Genomic DNA, 16484 nt, shown 5'->3' with positions numbered 1-16484 from the left:
CCAAAAGGAAGAACCTCTGCCTTCTCCAGAGCTAAGGTTGTCACCAACATCCAAATGGCGCGGAGAATAAAAAAAATTAATACATAAAATTAAAAGCAAACATAGAAAACAGAAATGATAAAAAAACTAGGGTTAATTAGATAGAAGATTAAAGGAAGCTAAATCATAGAAAACAGGAATTACAACATGATAAGAGAGAATTAGAGAGATATTATGGGAAACTATATAAAGCCCACATGGAGAGACATGGTAAGGGTGCAATCGCCACATGAAAGTTAGTCCATTCCACTTGCCAAAAAAACCATGATATCCACAACCGTCAATCACGGGCGACCGCCACGACCAACTTAATAATGTCCAACGACATTAGCACAATCCATCAAGTGTCCAACTACTTCAAACTAAAAACAAGTAATACCAGTTTACTACCAGAGATAATATAGTAAAGTAGGTAAAAGAGTATTCCGTTCAGTTCCAAAAGGCGAGAGTCGAAGGAGACCGATCATGGCCTAGGCCTCCGCCTCGAACTCGGCGCACTTCTTGCCGGCAGAGGCGATGGCCCAGACGAGGCCGAAGGGATCCTTCACCTTCCCGAGGAGCCCACCGCCACACGCGTCCTCCTCTGTGATCTCCCCCTGCAGCGCCGCTCCCGCCTTCACCGCATTCTCCACGGCACCCTCCACGTCCCCCGTCTCCACCCGGAACACGATCCCCCCTCCGATCGCCCCCTTCTCCCTAAATCAACATCAACATCGAAAACAAAGAAAATGCCTTAGATCTCCGGCCAAAACGCTTCAAGAAAAACAAAGAGCCTAGAGGTTTCAACTAAATCTTGTTAGATCTAAGGTAAGATGGACTTATTCTAGGGAAGAAAAATCGGAAAAGAGACGAAAAAAAGGTAGATCCCAGAGGAGAAGGGAAATTTACGCGGCGGCCGAGGAGTCCTCGGTTTGGTCGCAGACGAGGAGCGAGGAGGAACCGATCTTGAGCTCGGCGCAGAGGATGAGGGGGAGCTCCTGCTCGGCCTTCCGCTTGGGGTGGGTCATCCGCTTCAGCTCCACCGCCCCGAACGCCGCCTTATAGAACTGCACCGCCTCGTCCGCCTTCATCGCCGGCACCACCAACTGCGGCTTGAACACCGCGACACTCACAGTCTTCGCCGCCGCCCCGTTCTCCGTTCCATCCTGCGCCATGGCCGACCCTCGAAACGAAGAAGAGAAAACCCTAGCTAAAGCCCAAACCCACAGAGAGAGAGAGAGAGAGCGAGAGAAGAAGCAGCGAAATAAAATGGGAAAGGTCGGGCAGGTGAGGGGCTATTTATAGAGGCGTCGAGAGAGAGATGAGGGCCGCGAAACCGGTTCACACTTTCACTGCTTCCAATTTATTGCCATTAATTTTTTCTCCCCCTAAAGATCCCTGCTTTTTATGCGAAACTACGAATCCACCCCTCATCTTCTTCTGGTGTTTACCTCCTTTCCCTTTTACCGATGTGGGCAATGAACAATCCCACAATCCATTCAATCACAGCCGTTGATTTCATAAATTCTTAAATCTATAGATAGATCATTTCAACGGGAATCGACGCATTTAAGAAATATCTTGACAGCAAGGTGGCGGGTTAGTTATATTCCCCTGAGTAGGGGTATAATCGTAATTTAGTTGGAAATGAAAGGGCCGGCTTTTTCTCTGCATCACGTTTATCCGCCCGCCTCTTGCATAGGACTAGGGTTAGGGTATCGTGGCGTCCTTTCTGCAGCACTGGCCCTTTTTTTTTTTTTTGGGTACGTTAGCCGCGTGGTTCGATCCGCTATAATAATCTTTCCGCCAAAACTTAACACCTTCACACCCAAATCCACACTCCGACATAACGTCTGTGGGCCCGGCATTCAGGGTGTCATTTAAGGGGGCAAAAAATAAATTATTACTATTATTATTGCAATTCTTTTCTTTTCTTTTCTTTTCTTTTCTTTTCTTTCTTTCTTTCTTTCTTTCTTTCTTTCTTCTTTTTTTTTTTTTTTTTTTTTTTTTGGCTAAGAACGGACATATCATACTACACGGTACGAATACACCCAGCAGAATCTGCAAACAAAAGGCCCCGAAATGCACCGGGCAAGTCATCCTCACCAACCCATAGGGTGCTTCCTGAGTGGTTCGCAACATACGACGCCACCCAATCAGCCGCCCCATTTGCCTCACGATATATATGCCTAGCCTGAAAAGTAAACCCCTCCCTCACCATCAACCATATATCACGGAGCAAAGGATGAGCCCCTCCATCTCTGTGAGAGCCCTTTCGGACCCAGCTAATCACCGTGGTCGAGTCACCCTCCAGGAGGATGGAACTCGCCTGAAGTACATGTCGTGCATCTCAGGTTTCGGACGATCTCAGGTTTGTTGGAAACGTGGGGTCTGGGGGCGCACTAGAAGGCGCCACGTGGAATTTATGTAACGGTTGATGCGAAGGCGCCGTGGTTCCAGGAGTAAACGGCTGAAGCGGTATACCGTATACGTATCAACATCTCAACGGTTGGTATTCGTTGATTTGTCGTGCTAGGATTTGGGTAATAAAAACCTGGCGTCTATGCTGAGGTTAAATGCCAATGGGCCAGCAGAGGAAAAGCTAGTCATGGCTCATGGGTCTGTTAAGGGGCACAAAGGTAGTAATGCTTAACCATTCAACGTGTGTAACCTATTTCTACCATTCTAGATCGAGCTAAATTATTTGTTTAATAAACTGATCATATTCAAATCTAATTTTTTAATTTATTTAATAAATATATAAAATTTAGAGTGACAATTTTTTGATCTGTTATATATTCAATCCAATATGTAGCTTGTTCAACTCGATCCGACCCATGCATTGTAGTGACCATAGCATATGATCTCCAAGAGATCAGAATTGGATGTGGTAAAGAGTTAGATAGGCCTATTGATTATTCATTTTTTATCCTAAAATGGCCAAATAGTACAAACATGGTTTCAACAAGGTTACGGCCGATGTAAGGATTTTTCGTAGTAAACTTCACTACTTGTAGCCCTTAGTGAGTGATAAATTCTATGGGAAGGCAGGTGTTTAGTGGATAATAGGGATCAGTTATCAACATCTTTGGCATGGCCCTAATTTTTTATAACATGGAACCCTTGCATGATGTGCTCCTCTTTTTATTTGATCTTTCTAGAACAGGGAACAGAAGACACATGCATTAAATAGAAGAGGAAGTGTACATATGGAAGTGAGACTGAGAGATTCGAATGCAAACATCTGGCCATGATTGAAAATGCATTTACACCCTACATTTGGTAGATCTTATGAAAAATTGAACGCGTTATATCCTCAATCCTTGCACGGATTCAACTTTTTTTTTTTGTTTTTAAATAGTTATTATTTCATTATTGGCCAATAAAATTGAAAATTAATGTATAATGATAGCTGTGGAATAATACCTTTGTGCATTTATCTGAACGTCAGCAAGGAGTTATAATATGTTTATGGAGTTATAATTTGTTTATGGTCAGTGGAAAAAAGCCTAGCCTCCCCGTCACATATTAGCTATTTATTTTATATGGAACATTATCCTTTTTTTCTTTTTTTTTTGGTCATGAAGCATTATTAAAAAGCTTTGGAATAAATACAGCCACTAGCATTTGCAATCAGCCTATCTCGTAACTGGATGCTAAAAGGGTGAACCAAGTCCTAGATGACTGAGCTTGAGTAACTGCCAGCATAGGCAGAAGGTCGTCCTTCTTAGATCCTCCCAAATGGGGTGGGAGAGTATTGTCTAGTATAGGCTTGGTCCAACTTAATCCATAGAAAAAAACAAACGAACCATCATGTTGATAGGGTGAAATTTGTACGCTAGAAAAATGAGTAATGTGAAATAAGTATGCACAGCAAAATAAGTGATAAATAAATACACAAGATAAGAACAAGCAACTCAAACATAAATTTTATAGTAGTTTGAAGCCAAACTTAGCTCCTATGTTCGCTCTTTAAGACTTTCTTCTTAAGAATTTTACTATAATCTACCAACAAGATTACGGCTCAGTTATTTTTCAGGCTCATAACCAAACTCAGTTGATTTTTTCTAACAATTAACCAAAACCAAGCTGTTTTGCTGATGCAGCTCGATCAATTTCGAGTTATTGTGAATGATTTTTCTAGACATTGTTAGATGTATGCCCTAGAAGCCAATTTTGGCTGACACATTATTAATTCTAGGACATAATTTGTACTTGACTTTATTATTGAATAAATGAAAAGCATCTTTTTCATTCATATGTTATTGTGTCTATGAATCGTCCAAGAAATTAATAAGATGATGATGCATATTCTCAAGAGTTGAGAATTTGAGCCATGTATCATTAGTGATTAACTTCTAAACGCTCCTGATCGATGGATCATCGCGAGGACGGTGATCGATCCGATGAGATCAGTGCACACATTACTTTCCCTATGGATGGACGAGACTCGAGTCCACTGTGTGGAGACACTGAAGTAATAGTGCAGGTGCTTGTTAGAGAACAAAGGTACTGAGCGTGACCAAGACAAGAAGTCACTTGGATGTCTATCCACTCGTCAGTGACTTGCTTGATGTTGCAGTAGTGTGACTGGTCCTTTGACCTGCAGTGCTTCGGCTACTCACAGTAAGGTTATTGTAGTTTGACTGCACACATGCATGGTCTCTAGCTATATGGGTCCATGCAGTGAGATTGGCTGCAGTAGGTTCACTGTAGGAGTAGGGTATGCACCTATAAGGAATCTATCGACCTTGATAGATAAGGAGAGATCCTATGTGATTTATAAGACTGAGTTCGTAAGACCTTGGCCGGGGCAGTATGCACAGTGGAGAAAGAGTTTTTCACTCTCGAACTTAAGTCGAATAAATCTTCACATACGACAGACGATGGGGTTTGACGAGTTGTCCATGACCTCCGTCCTGTAGGGATCAACGATAGTAGGACTGTATCATATATTAACTGCACCTAGAGGTTCATCATTCTATTCTGCTGGGTAGCCACTACATGTTGCTAGGTGTAACTGGTGGATGGTGAGACTCACAGAGAATATCTCGATGATCGATAAACCCTAATGAGTTGAGTTGGAATCGTTCCAACCTATTGAAAGGAGTTTTCAATGATATTGAGATAAAGATCGTAATATATCTCACTACCAGTCAGAATAGAACCTATGGGGTCACACATACTAGAAGTATTGACCGATCCGATGGTTGAAAAGTGATTATGAATCACAAGTAATCAATTCGATTGATAATAAGTTGAAGAAGAAATGAAAATTGATTAATTGGACTTAAAACACGAATCCTACTTGGAGTGGGATTCCTAGAGTCCTAATTGGATTAGGACTGGAAGTCCTACTTGGAGTAGGACTGGGATTCCTACTTAAAGTAGGATTTCCATAATCCTAATAAGATTAGAATTTTGAATCTATGTTGGATTCCTACTTAGAATAGGATTCCTAGAAATCCTAATTGGATTAGGACTTCGGATTCAAAATTAGAATCCTAATTGGATTAGGACTAAAATTAAATAAGTCCTAATTGGATTAGGACTTCTTAAGTCCTAATTAATTATTAATCTAATGAATTATGATGACTCCTAATTTGATTGGAATTGAATGGTTCAATTAAGTCATGATTCAAACGAATCCTAATTGGATTAGGATTTGAAGGGAAACAAGTGCACCCAATCCTCTTTGGAAGAGGATTGAATCACCTAGAGTTAGGACCCACGCCCCACTTGATTAGATCAAGTGGGGGCGTGCGTGATGAGGGGTTAGGAAGAGGGCTTGGCCGAAATCCAAGAGAAAAGAAGAGAGGCGTGCGCCCCTCCTCTTGGTTCTTAAAAGGAATATAATGAAACTCCTAAAAGGTAGGAGCATCATATGACTTTATAAGGACCAAAAGGCCAAACCCTAGAGTGAATTCCTCTTTTCCTCCTCCTTGTGCCGTGGCCCCTTCCTCCTCTTGGTCTTCAGCCGCAAGCAAGGGAAAAAGAGTCCAAGGTGTTGGCGGCCTCATCCTCTTCCCTTCCTTCTTCCAACGCAGGGAAAAGAAAGAAGGCTGCAGGGGCTTTGTTCCTCTTCCTCTCTTCATCCTTCTTCTTCATCCTCCCAAGCACAATCAAAGGTCGATTCAAAAGGAGGACATTAGCCATTAAAAGAAGTCTCTGCAAGGGAGCTAGCACCCCGGGGAGACAAAGAAGCTTGGATCGATTTTTTGCTTCGTGTGGATACCCGTAGAGGCCGGACACGTGAACGGCTTCAAGAGAACCTGATAAGTGCTGATTAATCTATAATTTAATATTCTTTTTCCAGCACTTATCAATGTTCTTAAACGGATAACTACTTGTTTTACCATGAAATTGAATAAACAATGAAATAAATTTAAATTATGGTAAGAGGTAAATAATACTTTTCTTAAAACAGACTCTGAATTTGTCTCTCTTCTGGTTGAGATCTTTCATAAAAACATATAAGGAGGAGATTGTGTTGACCCGAATTATTAACCTGATGGAGTTGCAATCAAGCTAAGGGTATAATTCAATGGGCTTTGGTCCTGGTTAGATTGAAAGTTATAATTATATGGAAAAATATTTGATTAACCCTTTTATTAAGTCACGGTCTGATCTGGTTGAGTTCAATCTGAAGCGGTATAGAAAGAATTAAATGTCATTGGGCTCGAGAACAAATTCAAGCAAATCAACAATCATGACCCACCTCAAACCCAAAGTCAATTTCCAACCAATGCCTTGCGTGCCTTCATATAAAATTTATAATTTTAAAATAAAAAAATAAAAAAATAATAATAATAAATAATAATAATAAAATAATAAAATAAATAAAAATAATTTCGGGAAGAATTACTGTTCATATGAACAGTATCCCGTGAAAACACTGTTCATATGAACAGTGTTTTTACAAATATATATATATATTTATGTATATATATAAATCAAATAATAAATAAATTAATAAATGATATCCCATTGTTTATCTTCTTTCCCCCCCTCCCCCGCAGTGCATCCGGGCCGTTCCGCTTCTTCCCGTTGATCCCGCGTCGATCCGCCGCCCGTGCCAACTCCCAGCAGCCAGCGATGCAAATCCTCCACGCGGTGCAGCCGGCGACCAGCTCCTCCACGATCATCGTGCGTGCAGTCAGCCTTCCGTTCCTCCGCCTCTTTCTCCGCCTGCATCCCCGCCTCCGCGCTGCCGTTCTGAGCATCCAAGATCCCGGCAGTCCAGCCTCTTCCGTCGTCCATTAACCACCCGGATCCACCTCCCGGAACTCCAGCACCCCAGCAAAGCCGCAAGAATCGGTCCGAATTTCCTCACGCACCCGTTTCTTCTCCCACCAGCCCATGGGTCATCACCAATCCTCACGGCATCCCGCAACGTCCCAGCTTTTCCGTGACCCAAGCACCGCATCCGGATGATCGCCTCCTCCTCCGCCTCTGCTTCCGCCGTGATGCAGCCAGCTTCATCATCCACGGATCACCTTTTCCGCAACCAGCTCCCGAGATCCAGCCCTTCATCGTCTTCGTTCGCGACTGCCCTCCGGCATCACGCCCCGAAATCAACCACCCATAATCTCTTCTCCCTTCCCAAATGAGCACTCCGGACGGCTATAAAAGGAGGAGGGCGTTCGGTGGCAAAAGGGGGGGCTCGGTTCGAAAGAAAACAGGGGAACCCCTGTTTCGGTGAAGAAGAAGAAGGAGAAAGCCGAGAGAAAGAAATAAAAAAAGAAGAGAGAGGGGAGGAGAGAGAATAGTTTGTGATATATTGGGAAGAATGGGAGGTGAAGGCTTTCATTTGAAGATGGAAGGACATCCGGCCACCATGCGCGGCTAAACGTCTAGTCTAGGGCTGGATGAAGCCCTAGCAATGTAACAGGGCATTGTAGTTCTTACTCTTTTAATCTTTTTGGAGTTTGTTTAAATTCTCATTCTCAATGAAACATTATTTTATGATGTTTAAACCTTGAGCATGCCATTTACTATTCATGTTTGCTAAAGTAGTCTAAGATGATCCATGCCTAGGAAGATGAGATGTGCTACACCCTAGATTAGCATACTTAGGTAGACACTTCATGCTATACCGAAGATGGATCTTCCTAAAACTCTTTATGTTTTTATTTTAAAAGGCTTGTAGCCAAAATTGCATGCCTCTCCAAAAGATAAAAACTAAGAACACAATCCTTGATGCAATGCTATGTGGTGGATTCCAAACCCTAGATCTATTTACTTTGATAAAATTTCAATTCGTACTCATAGATTAATTTAGTTAAATCAAGTTAGCAAATCCTTCTTTTTGATTTATTTTTAAAAGAAAAATAACTTGTCTCCAATCCCTGTGGACCGACACCCGTAATCACTATCCTACGGGATACGTGCTATTGCGTGGTTTATTTTCAAAATTGAAAGAACCGATCAATTTTTGGCGCCGTTGCCGGGGATTGCTAGCATAGTTATTTTTCTTATTAAAAAAAAATATTTAAAAATTAAAAAAAAATTAAAAAAAAATTTATTATTCTTACTTTTCTTATCTTCTTTTTCTCCCTTACTAATTTTTATTTATTTATTTATTTTTTTATCAGGAATCGAGAAAAAAAATCTGGGATGATCAAAAGGAGAACTGCCGGAAAAGAAATGCTGTAGAGGTTTGCAAAAAAAAAAAATTTAAATTGCTGGGGAAATTCCCTTTGGTAACCTCTAAACTTTTCTTGTTTAAATTAATTATTGGCTTGAAATTTTGCGGTGATTGTTTGATTTTAATTATAGCAAAATTGTGAATGCATGCTTGATACACATACACAAATCAATTTGCACATAGTAAGGGCAATCACCCCAACAAGATAAGAGCCGGATTTCATCACCGGACTCTTGCCCAACTTAGGTGAACTCAATCTCACATAGTGTCATCTTTAATTAAAATCAATTAGACGTTGGCCCCTAGGGACATTCGAGCTCAATAGGACGAAGATCACCGAAGGTTGCACCAATTTCGCTCTGTGGCTTAGTTGATGTCTAGGCAAGCTTTGTCCCTATAAGGGAGACAGTTCATCTGTTCGAGGTAAGTGGGTTTTAAGTGGGACCTTTGCGAACGCATCGTGACCCCTCCACTTACCTGGGAGCTTACCTGGTCAACTCGGTTCATTAGACCGGATTGGAGGCTTAGGTGCCCTCTTCAAACCAGTTAGGAGCTGTCTAGTGATTTTAGGTCAAATACTAGGATTGTTATGCTTTTCTCTTTTATTGCATGCTTGATTGATCGAGTACTAGTGTATGTACGGTAGTCGTTCTAGAGTACAAAATCTATTACCTTTCGACCCTGAAATAGAACGAACCCTTAGGAACATTCGAGCTAAGATCAAGACATTAGGATCATCCCCACCTCTTAAGATGGCTGAAGAACAACCCAAACTCCTGAGGGAGTACTTTACTCCCACTATTTACACTTCCCCATCTTGCATTCGATTACATGAAGTAGCAGCGGTACAATATGAAATAAAGTCTAGTGTGATCCAAATGCTTCCATCTTTTTATGGGCTCACCAATGAAGATCCATATAAACACCTAGATGAATTCCTTGAGATTTGCACCACTGTCAAGATTCAGAATTTCACTGATGATGCTCTGAAACTTAGGTTATTCCCCTTCTCCCTTAAAGATAGAGCCAAACAATGGCTGAATTTTTTAGAAGCTAACTCAATTCGTTCTTGGGATCAAATGCAACAAGAATTCTTAAAAAAATACTTTTCCATAGGAAGAACGAACCAGTTTAGACGTGCTATCACAAGCTTCTCCCAAACTGAGGGAGAAGAATTTCATGAAACGTGGGAGAGATTTCGGGACCTAATATGTAAATGCCCACATCATCAAATACCTAAGTGGCAGCTAGTGCAATGCTTCTATGACGGATTGACTGAACGAAACCGTCAGATGATTGATGCCGCATGTGGGGGGACATTCATGCTTCAAAATGAGCATGAAGCATGGAAATTATTTGAAAATCTAAATGAAAACTCTCTCCACCATGCTTCATGTTCTCGTCAAGCACCCCCCGAGTTCTCAAAGAAAAGGGACTATTTGTGAAATAAGTCATTCTATGGACCTGTCTAGCAAGGTAGATGCATTGTCCCATAAGATTGACCAACTGATGATAGGTGGGCATTACATGAACTCTTCCCAAGCACAAGTGTGTACTATTTGTTCTAGCCCATCCCAATTTCAACACACTTCTCCTCCACCCCAAAGAAACACAGCCTTTGAGGAGAAAGTGTTGAACGCCCTTCAAGGTTTAGAAACCATTACACAATTAGTGCACTCTCACACGCAATCAATCGCCAAGCTAGAATCCCAAATGGGTCAACTAGCTAATGCACTAAACAAGCGAGAGGAAGGAAAGCTTCCAAGCCAACCACTAAGTAATCCTAGGGGACAATACATGGCTCAAGAAAATCAACTAAATGCAATTCATCATGAACAAGCCAATGCTTTGACTACCCTAAGGAGTGGACGTATAATAGACAATAAGATTGGGGAGGACAACAATAAGGAAGGTGAAGAAGAGGATAGAAATATGTCAAATGAAAATCTAAAACCTTCTTCTTCTTCTTCAGCTAGTCCATCTTCTGCCAAAACTCACATCCCAAAGGCCCCATTTTCTGAAGCTCTTACTTCACCCTCTCCATTTGGCAAAAAGGGAACCTCATTAGAAGAGATGATGGAGGTCTTCAAACAAGTTAAAATCAACCTCCCACTCCTTGATGCCATCAGACAAGTTTCCTCCTATGCCAAATTTCTCAAAGACCTTTGTACACAAAAGCGAAAATTTAGGACACATGTGCCTAAAAAGGTCTTCCTAACTGAGCAAGTGAGTTCAATTCTCCAACACAACACCCCTCCAAAATTCAAAGATCCTGGTGCTCCCACGATCTCCTGTGTCTTAGGAAATAATTTCATTGATCGAGCACTCTTAGATCTAGGGGCAAGTGTCAACCTTTTACCTTATTCAGTTTATGAGAAACTTGATTTAGGTGAGTTAAAACCAACCTCGGTATCCCTTCAATTGGCTGATCGATCTGTAAAAACACCACGTGGGATAATTGAAGATGTTCTTGTCAAGGTAGACAAATTTTATTTTCCAGTAGATTTCATTGTCCTTGATATGGAATATGAGCCCAATCCTAATAAACAAATCCCCGTGATCCTTGGGCGGCCCTTTTTAGCAACAGCCAATGCATGCATCAATTGTAGAACAGGGGTAATGAACATATCATTTGGGAACATGAAGGTAAAATTAAATGTGTTCAATGCGGCCGACCAACCCGCAAGGAAAATTGAGTGTTTTATGATAGACAAAATAGATGACCTCATAGAAGGAGATGCAAAAACTATCTCACTATGTCTGGCTGAAGACAATAAACTTAGCGCTTGTTGGGAGGCAACCCAATTCTCTTAGATTATTTCTTAACATTGAGGACAATATTAGGTTTAGGTTTGGGGGTATTCATCTTGATTTTCATTCCAAAAAAAAAAAATAATAATAATAAAAATAAAAAAAATAAAAAATAAAAAATTAAAAAAAATAAAAAAATAATAATAATAAAAAATCATTTTTTAAAAAAAGAAAAAAAATAAAAAATAAAAAATATTTTTTTAAAAAAAATGTGTTTATTTTTTATAAAATAAAAAAAAAGTTATTAAAAAAAGTTTTTGTTAAAAAAAAAACCCTAATTTATATACATTTATGCGAGAATGATAAACACACAAGGTATATAAAATCTAAAAAGCCCAATGACTAGTGGGAAGTAATACAAATTTAAGTTCTTTTTATTAAGTCTCTCTTAGGGAGTTGTAAGCTAATTAATACTTTGGAATTTCACTACACACTGGCCAACTCTTCTAAGGTTTAGGCTTGACATTATGTTGAGAGAATGGTAGCAACCTTGGACCCTGATGAATCATACTTATCTAATCCACAAAAAAAAAAAAAACATCAATAAAAATGGATTTAGTCAGGAACATCGAAAAGGGCTACCTATTGTCAAAGATCAAGTGGGCTTGTGATGAGGACTCCGAGCATAAGTCCGTGTTAGATGTATGCCCTAGAAGCCAATTTGGCTGACACATTGTTGATTCTAGGGACATAATTTTGTACTTGACTATTTATTATTGAATAAATAAAAGGCATCCTTTCATTCATATTGTTTATGTGTCTATGAATCGTCCAAGAAATTAATAAGATGATGATACATATTCTCAAGAGTTGAGAATTTGAGCCATGTATCATTGGTGATTAATTTCTAAATGCTCCTGATCAATGGATCATCACGAGGACGGTGATCGATCCGATTAGTGCACAGATCGCTCTCTTTCTAGATGGACGAGACTTGAGTCCACAGTGTAGGGACACTGAAGTGATAGTGCAGGTGCTTGTTAGAGAACAAGGGTACTGAGCGTGACCAAGACAAGAAGTCACTTGGATGTCTATCCACTCGTCAGTGACTTGCTTGATGTTGCAGTAGTGTGACTGGTCCTTTGACCTGCGGTGCTTCGGCTACTCACAGTGAGGTTATTGTAGTTTGACTGCACACATACATGGTCTCTAGCCATATGGGTCCATGCAGTGTAGATTGGCTGCAGTAAGTTCACTGTAGGAGTAGGGTATGCACCTATAAGGAATCTATCGACCTTGATAGAAGAGGAGTGATCCTATGTGATTTGTTAGACTGAGTTCTAAGACCTTGGCCAGGGCAGTAATATAAAGTGGAGAAAGAGTTTTCCACTATCGAACTCGAGTCGAATAAATCTTGACATATGACAGACGATGGGGTTTGACGAGTTGTCCATGACCTCCGTCCTGTAGGGATCCACGATAGTAGGACTGTATCACACGTTAACTGCACCTAGAGGTTCATCTTTCTATTCTACTGGGTAGCCACTACATGCTGCTAGGTGTCACTGGTGGATGGTGGGACTCATAGGGATTATCTTGATGATCGATAAACCCTAATGAGTTGAGTTGGAATCGTTCCAACCCATTGAAAGGAGTTTTTAATGATATTGAGATAGAGATCACAATATATCTCACTACCAGTCAGAGTAGAACCTATGGGGTCACACACACTAGAAGTATTGACCGATCCGATGGTTGAAATCGTGATTAGGAATCACAAGTAATCAATTTGATTGATAAGAAGTTGAAGAAGGAAAGGAAATTAATTAATTGGACTTGAAACAAGAATCCTACTTTGGGTAGGATTCCTAGAGTCCTAATTGGATTAGGACTGGAAATCCTAGTTGGAGTAGGACTGGGATTCCTACTTGGAATAGGATTCCTACAATCCTAATGAGATTAGGAACTTTGAATTAAAATTGGATTCCTACTTGGAGTAGGATTCCTAGAAATCCTAATTGGATTAGGACTTCGAATTCAAATAAAGTCCTAATTGGATTAGGACTAAAATTAAACAAATCCTAATTGGATTAGGATTCCTTAAGTCTAAATTAATTATTAATCTAATGAATCAACATGACTCCTAATTGGATTAGGATTGAAGAGTTCAATTAAGTCATGATTCATTCAAGTCCTAATTGGATTAGGACTAGCGTAGATTGAACCCAAATTTGGCTAATCCTAATTAGATTAGGATTAAACCATGAGAGAGGCACCTAATCCTTTTTGGAAGAGGATTGGGTTAACCAAGTAAGAGGGGCATCAGCCCCTCTTCACTTAGTTGGTGCGACATGAAGAGAGAAGGGGGCCGGCGCCCCCTCTTGGAAAGTAGTCAAGGGCTCCTAACTTGTAGGAGCCCTTCATCCTTATTAAAGGAGGACTAGGGCCGGCGCCCTAGATGGACCTTTCTCCTCTTCATCACGTGGCCACCCCCTCTCCATCTCTCCTTGGTTCAGCCGCCATCAGCAAAGGGAAAAGAAGAGGAGGCGTCTCCCTCCTCTTGGTCTTCTTCCTTGGCTCCAACGCATGGAAAAAGAAGAAGGCTGCAGGGGCTTTTGATCTTCTTCCCATCTTCATCCTTCTTCTTCCTCCTCTCAAGCACAATCAAGGGTTGATTGAAAGAGAGGAGATCAGCCATCAAAAGCTATCTCTGCAAGGGAGCTAGCACCCCGGTGAGATAGAGAGCTTGGATCGGATCCTGCTTCGTGTGGATACCCGTAGAGGCCGGACGTTTGAACGGCTTCAAGCGAACCCTCTTCCAAAACCACGAATTCAGATTTGCGGTGATCATCTACCCGCGCAAGGTGAAGATTTGATCTTCCTAATAGTTTTAAAAGTTTTAATTCTTACCTAATTACGAAAGGTCTAGAAACAACGTTCATGCGATGAACGTCGAACTTGTGCATGCCGATTCCGCTGTCATCTGATTTTTGTTTTGAAATATCAGCGGCATGGGCGGGTTCCCAACAGTGGTATCAGAGCATAGGCTTCGTAGATTAAGGTAAGAATTAAATATCTAAAGGCTTATTAGATCTGAAAATTGAATGATCATGCATGCTGAAAAATTCTGCATGCAGATTTTTCAGGGGTGCTGATTTTTTACATGCTGATTTTTATGTGATAAAAAGATGATTCTAATTGCATTGTTAATGGGATTACAAAGTTTAGAATCATGATTAGCATGATCAGTGACCTATGTCATGATATAATCAGTTAGTTTTCAGATCTGAAAATTATAATTGTTGCATACGGTGATGATCATAGGATTCAAACCCTTTTGGTATCAAATGTAATGACCTGCGATGTGATCTGCGATGTCATGTAATTTTTCAGATGCTTGCATGCATCTTGTTTGATGTTTTGAGAGGCCTGCGTGCCTCCTAAAAGGAGATGTAAATTATTTTTATTTTTATTTTACATCTGGTTGTATTTCTGTGATGTGATGTACATCAACGATCAAGTTGAAGCAAAGGCATGAGATGAAAGGTGATCTAAGCGGTTGATGGCGATGGGATCAAGAGTTGATCAAGGATCGAATCAAGGAGGCTTGGAACCAATTCAAGAGTTGAAGACCACTTGATCGATTGATGTGCATGTGCTTGTAATACGACCTAATTAGAATCCATGATCATCACCTAGTTAAAGTTTAGCTTTAATTTGATGCTGCGATTATAACTGCCTGTGATGTGCCGTTTGCATGTGATGTGCGAGTCGGGTAGATAGGTTTACATGTGATGTAGCAAACCCAATTGAAACCTAAATCAAAACCTCCTCAATCAAGTCGAGAGTGAACCGACATGAGCAAGTCATATTAGATTAATTGATCTAATTGGTGTCTAGGAAAGCATGAAAGGTGGTTACTTAATTAGGACCTTACTCTCTGAGTAAGGGGAGCCTCCCACCTGCTTACCTGGCCAATTGTTCGATTACCTCTTATGAAGGGCTCAAGTTGCAAACACTAAGACCTGATTAACCAATATTAAGTCAATAGGTCTTCCACTGTAGTAGAGCTGCTAAGGCCTTTCTGATGTTGATTTGTCTCGGCTGGACACAGTGGTCAAGTTGCATCGGGGGGCTGGACCTCTCTATAGACATGAGATGTTGTAGGGTAAAGGTGGGGTTGGGCACCAATAACTGTTAGGTGAGGACCCAATGACGACTTTATTCCTACGGTTATACGGTGGGTCTGACTTAACTAAGAAATGGGACCAATAACTGTTAGGTGAGGTCTTCATGGCTTAGAGACCAAGTTACACTGCAACATGCTTGAGAAGCATTGTACAAGAGTTGTACACTCATCCATCTATGTGTCACCAATAACTGTTAGGTGAGGTGGCATGTAAATCGGTGGGACCGCAGTACCCATTAGAAATCCTAGTCGTGTGGGATTTTCGTTTCCCTACCAGGGGAGTGTGAGGGATTCGAGAAAATAGTGGGAGTTACATTTGTTCTAAAAGACCTTAGAACAGATTAGGATCAAGTACAAAAGTCTAACTAGAATCTTTACTCTCTGCAGATACAATGTCGGCTTCAAACCCTTTGACCCGTATTCTTGAGACCAACCGACTGACCGGAACCAATTACAAAGACTGGCTTAGGAATCTCAAAATAGTTTTGGACTGTGAGAAGATAGGCTACATACTCGATTCAGATATCCCCACACTACCAGCACGTCCTACTGATGTTCAGCGTGAAATGCATAAAAAGTGGTTGGATGATGACATTAGAGTAAAATGCTATATGATGGCATCCATGTCTAATGAACTCCAATGCCAGCATGAAAATATAAAGATTGCTAGGGACATACTGGCATACCTGCAAGAGTTGTATGGTGAGCAGAGTCGCACAGCTCGTTTTGAAGTGTCCAAGAGGCTCTTCAAAGCGAAGATGCGCGAGGGGCAGTCTGTCCATGATCACGGTCTGACTATGATCAAGGACCTAGAGGAGCTTGAGAAGCTCGGTATGGACATGCACAAGGAATTACAAGTGGATTTGATCCTACAGTCAC

General features: G+C 40.9%; 1 protein-coding gene and 1 non-coding gene across 2 annotated transcripts; both read right to left on the bottom strand.

The window, feature by feature from the left end:
- Positions 1–250: 250 nt before the first annotated feature.
- On the bottom strand, positions 251–1294 carry LOC103696314 (uncharacterized protein At5g48480-like). Its single transcript, XM_008777899.5, has 2 exons — positions 928–1294; positions 251–735 (listed from the first exon to the last, which is right to left on the bottom strand). The coding sequence occupies exons 1-2, from the start codon at positions 1191–1193 to the stop codon at positions 510–512; spliced, it is 492 nt and encodes a 163-aa protein (XP_008776121.3). The 5' UTR covers positions 1194–1294; the 3' UTR covers positions 251–509.
- Positions 1295–9793: 8499 nt separating this feature from the next.
- On the bottom strand, positions 9794–9899 carry LOC120106392 (small nucleolar RNA R71). The gene has a single exon (XR_005508554.1). It is a non-coding gene; the product is annotated as a small nucleolar RNA R71 (small nucleolar RNA).
- Positions 9900–16484: the final 6585 nt, after the last annotated feature.

Source organism: Phoenix dactylifera, chromosome 13 (genome assembly GCF_051530095.1).
Source record: "Phoenix dactylifera cultivar Ajwa chromosome 13, Ajwa_hap1_PhDact_Kaust_v1.1, whole genome shotgun sequence".
Lineage (NCBI taxonomy): Eukaryota > Viridiplantae > Streptophyta > Magnoliopsida > Arecales > Arecaceae > Phoenix > Phoenix dactylifera.
This window is presented reverse-complemented; position numbering and strand designations above follow the sequence as displayed.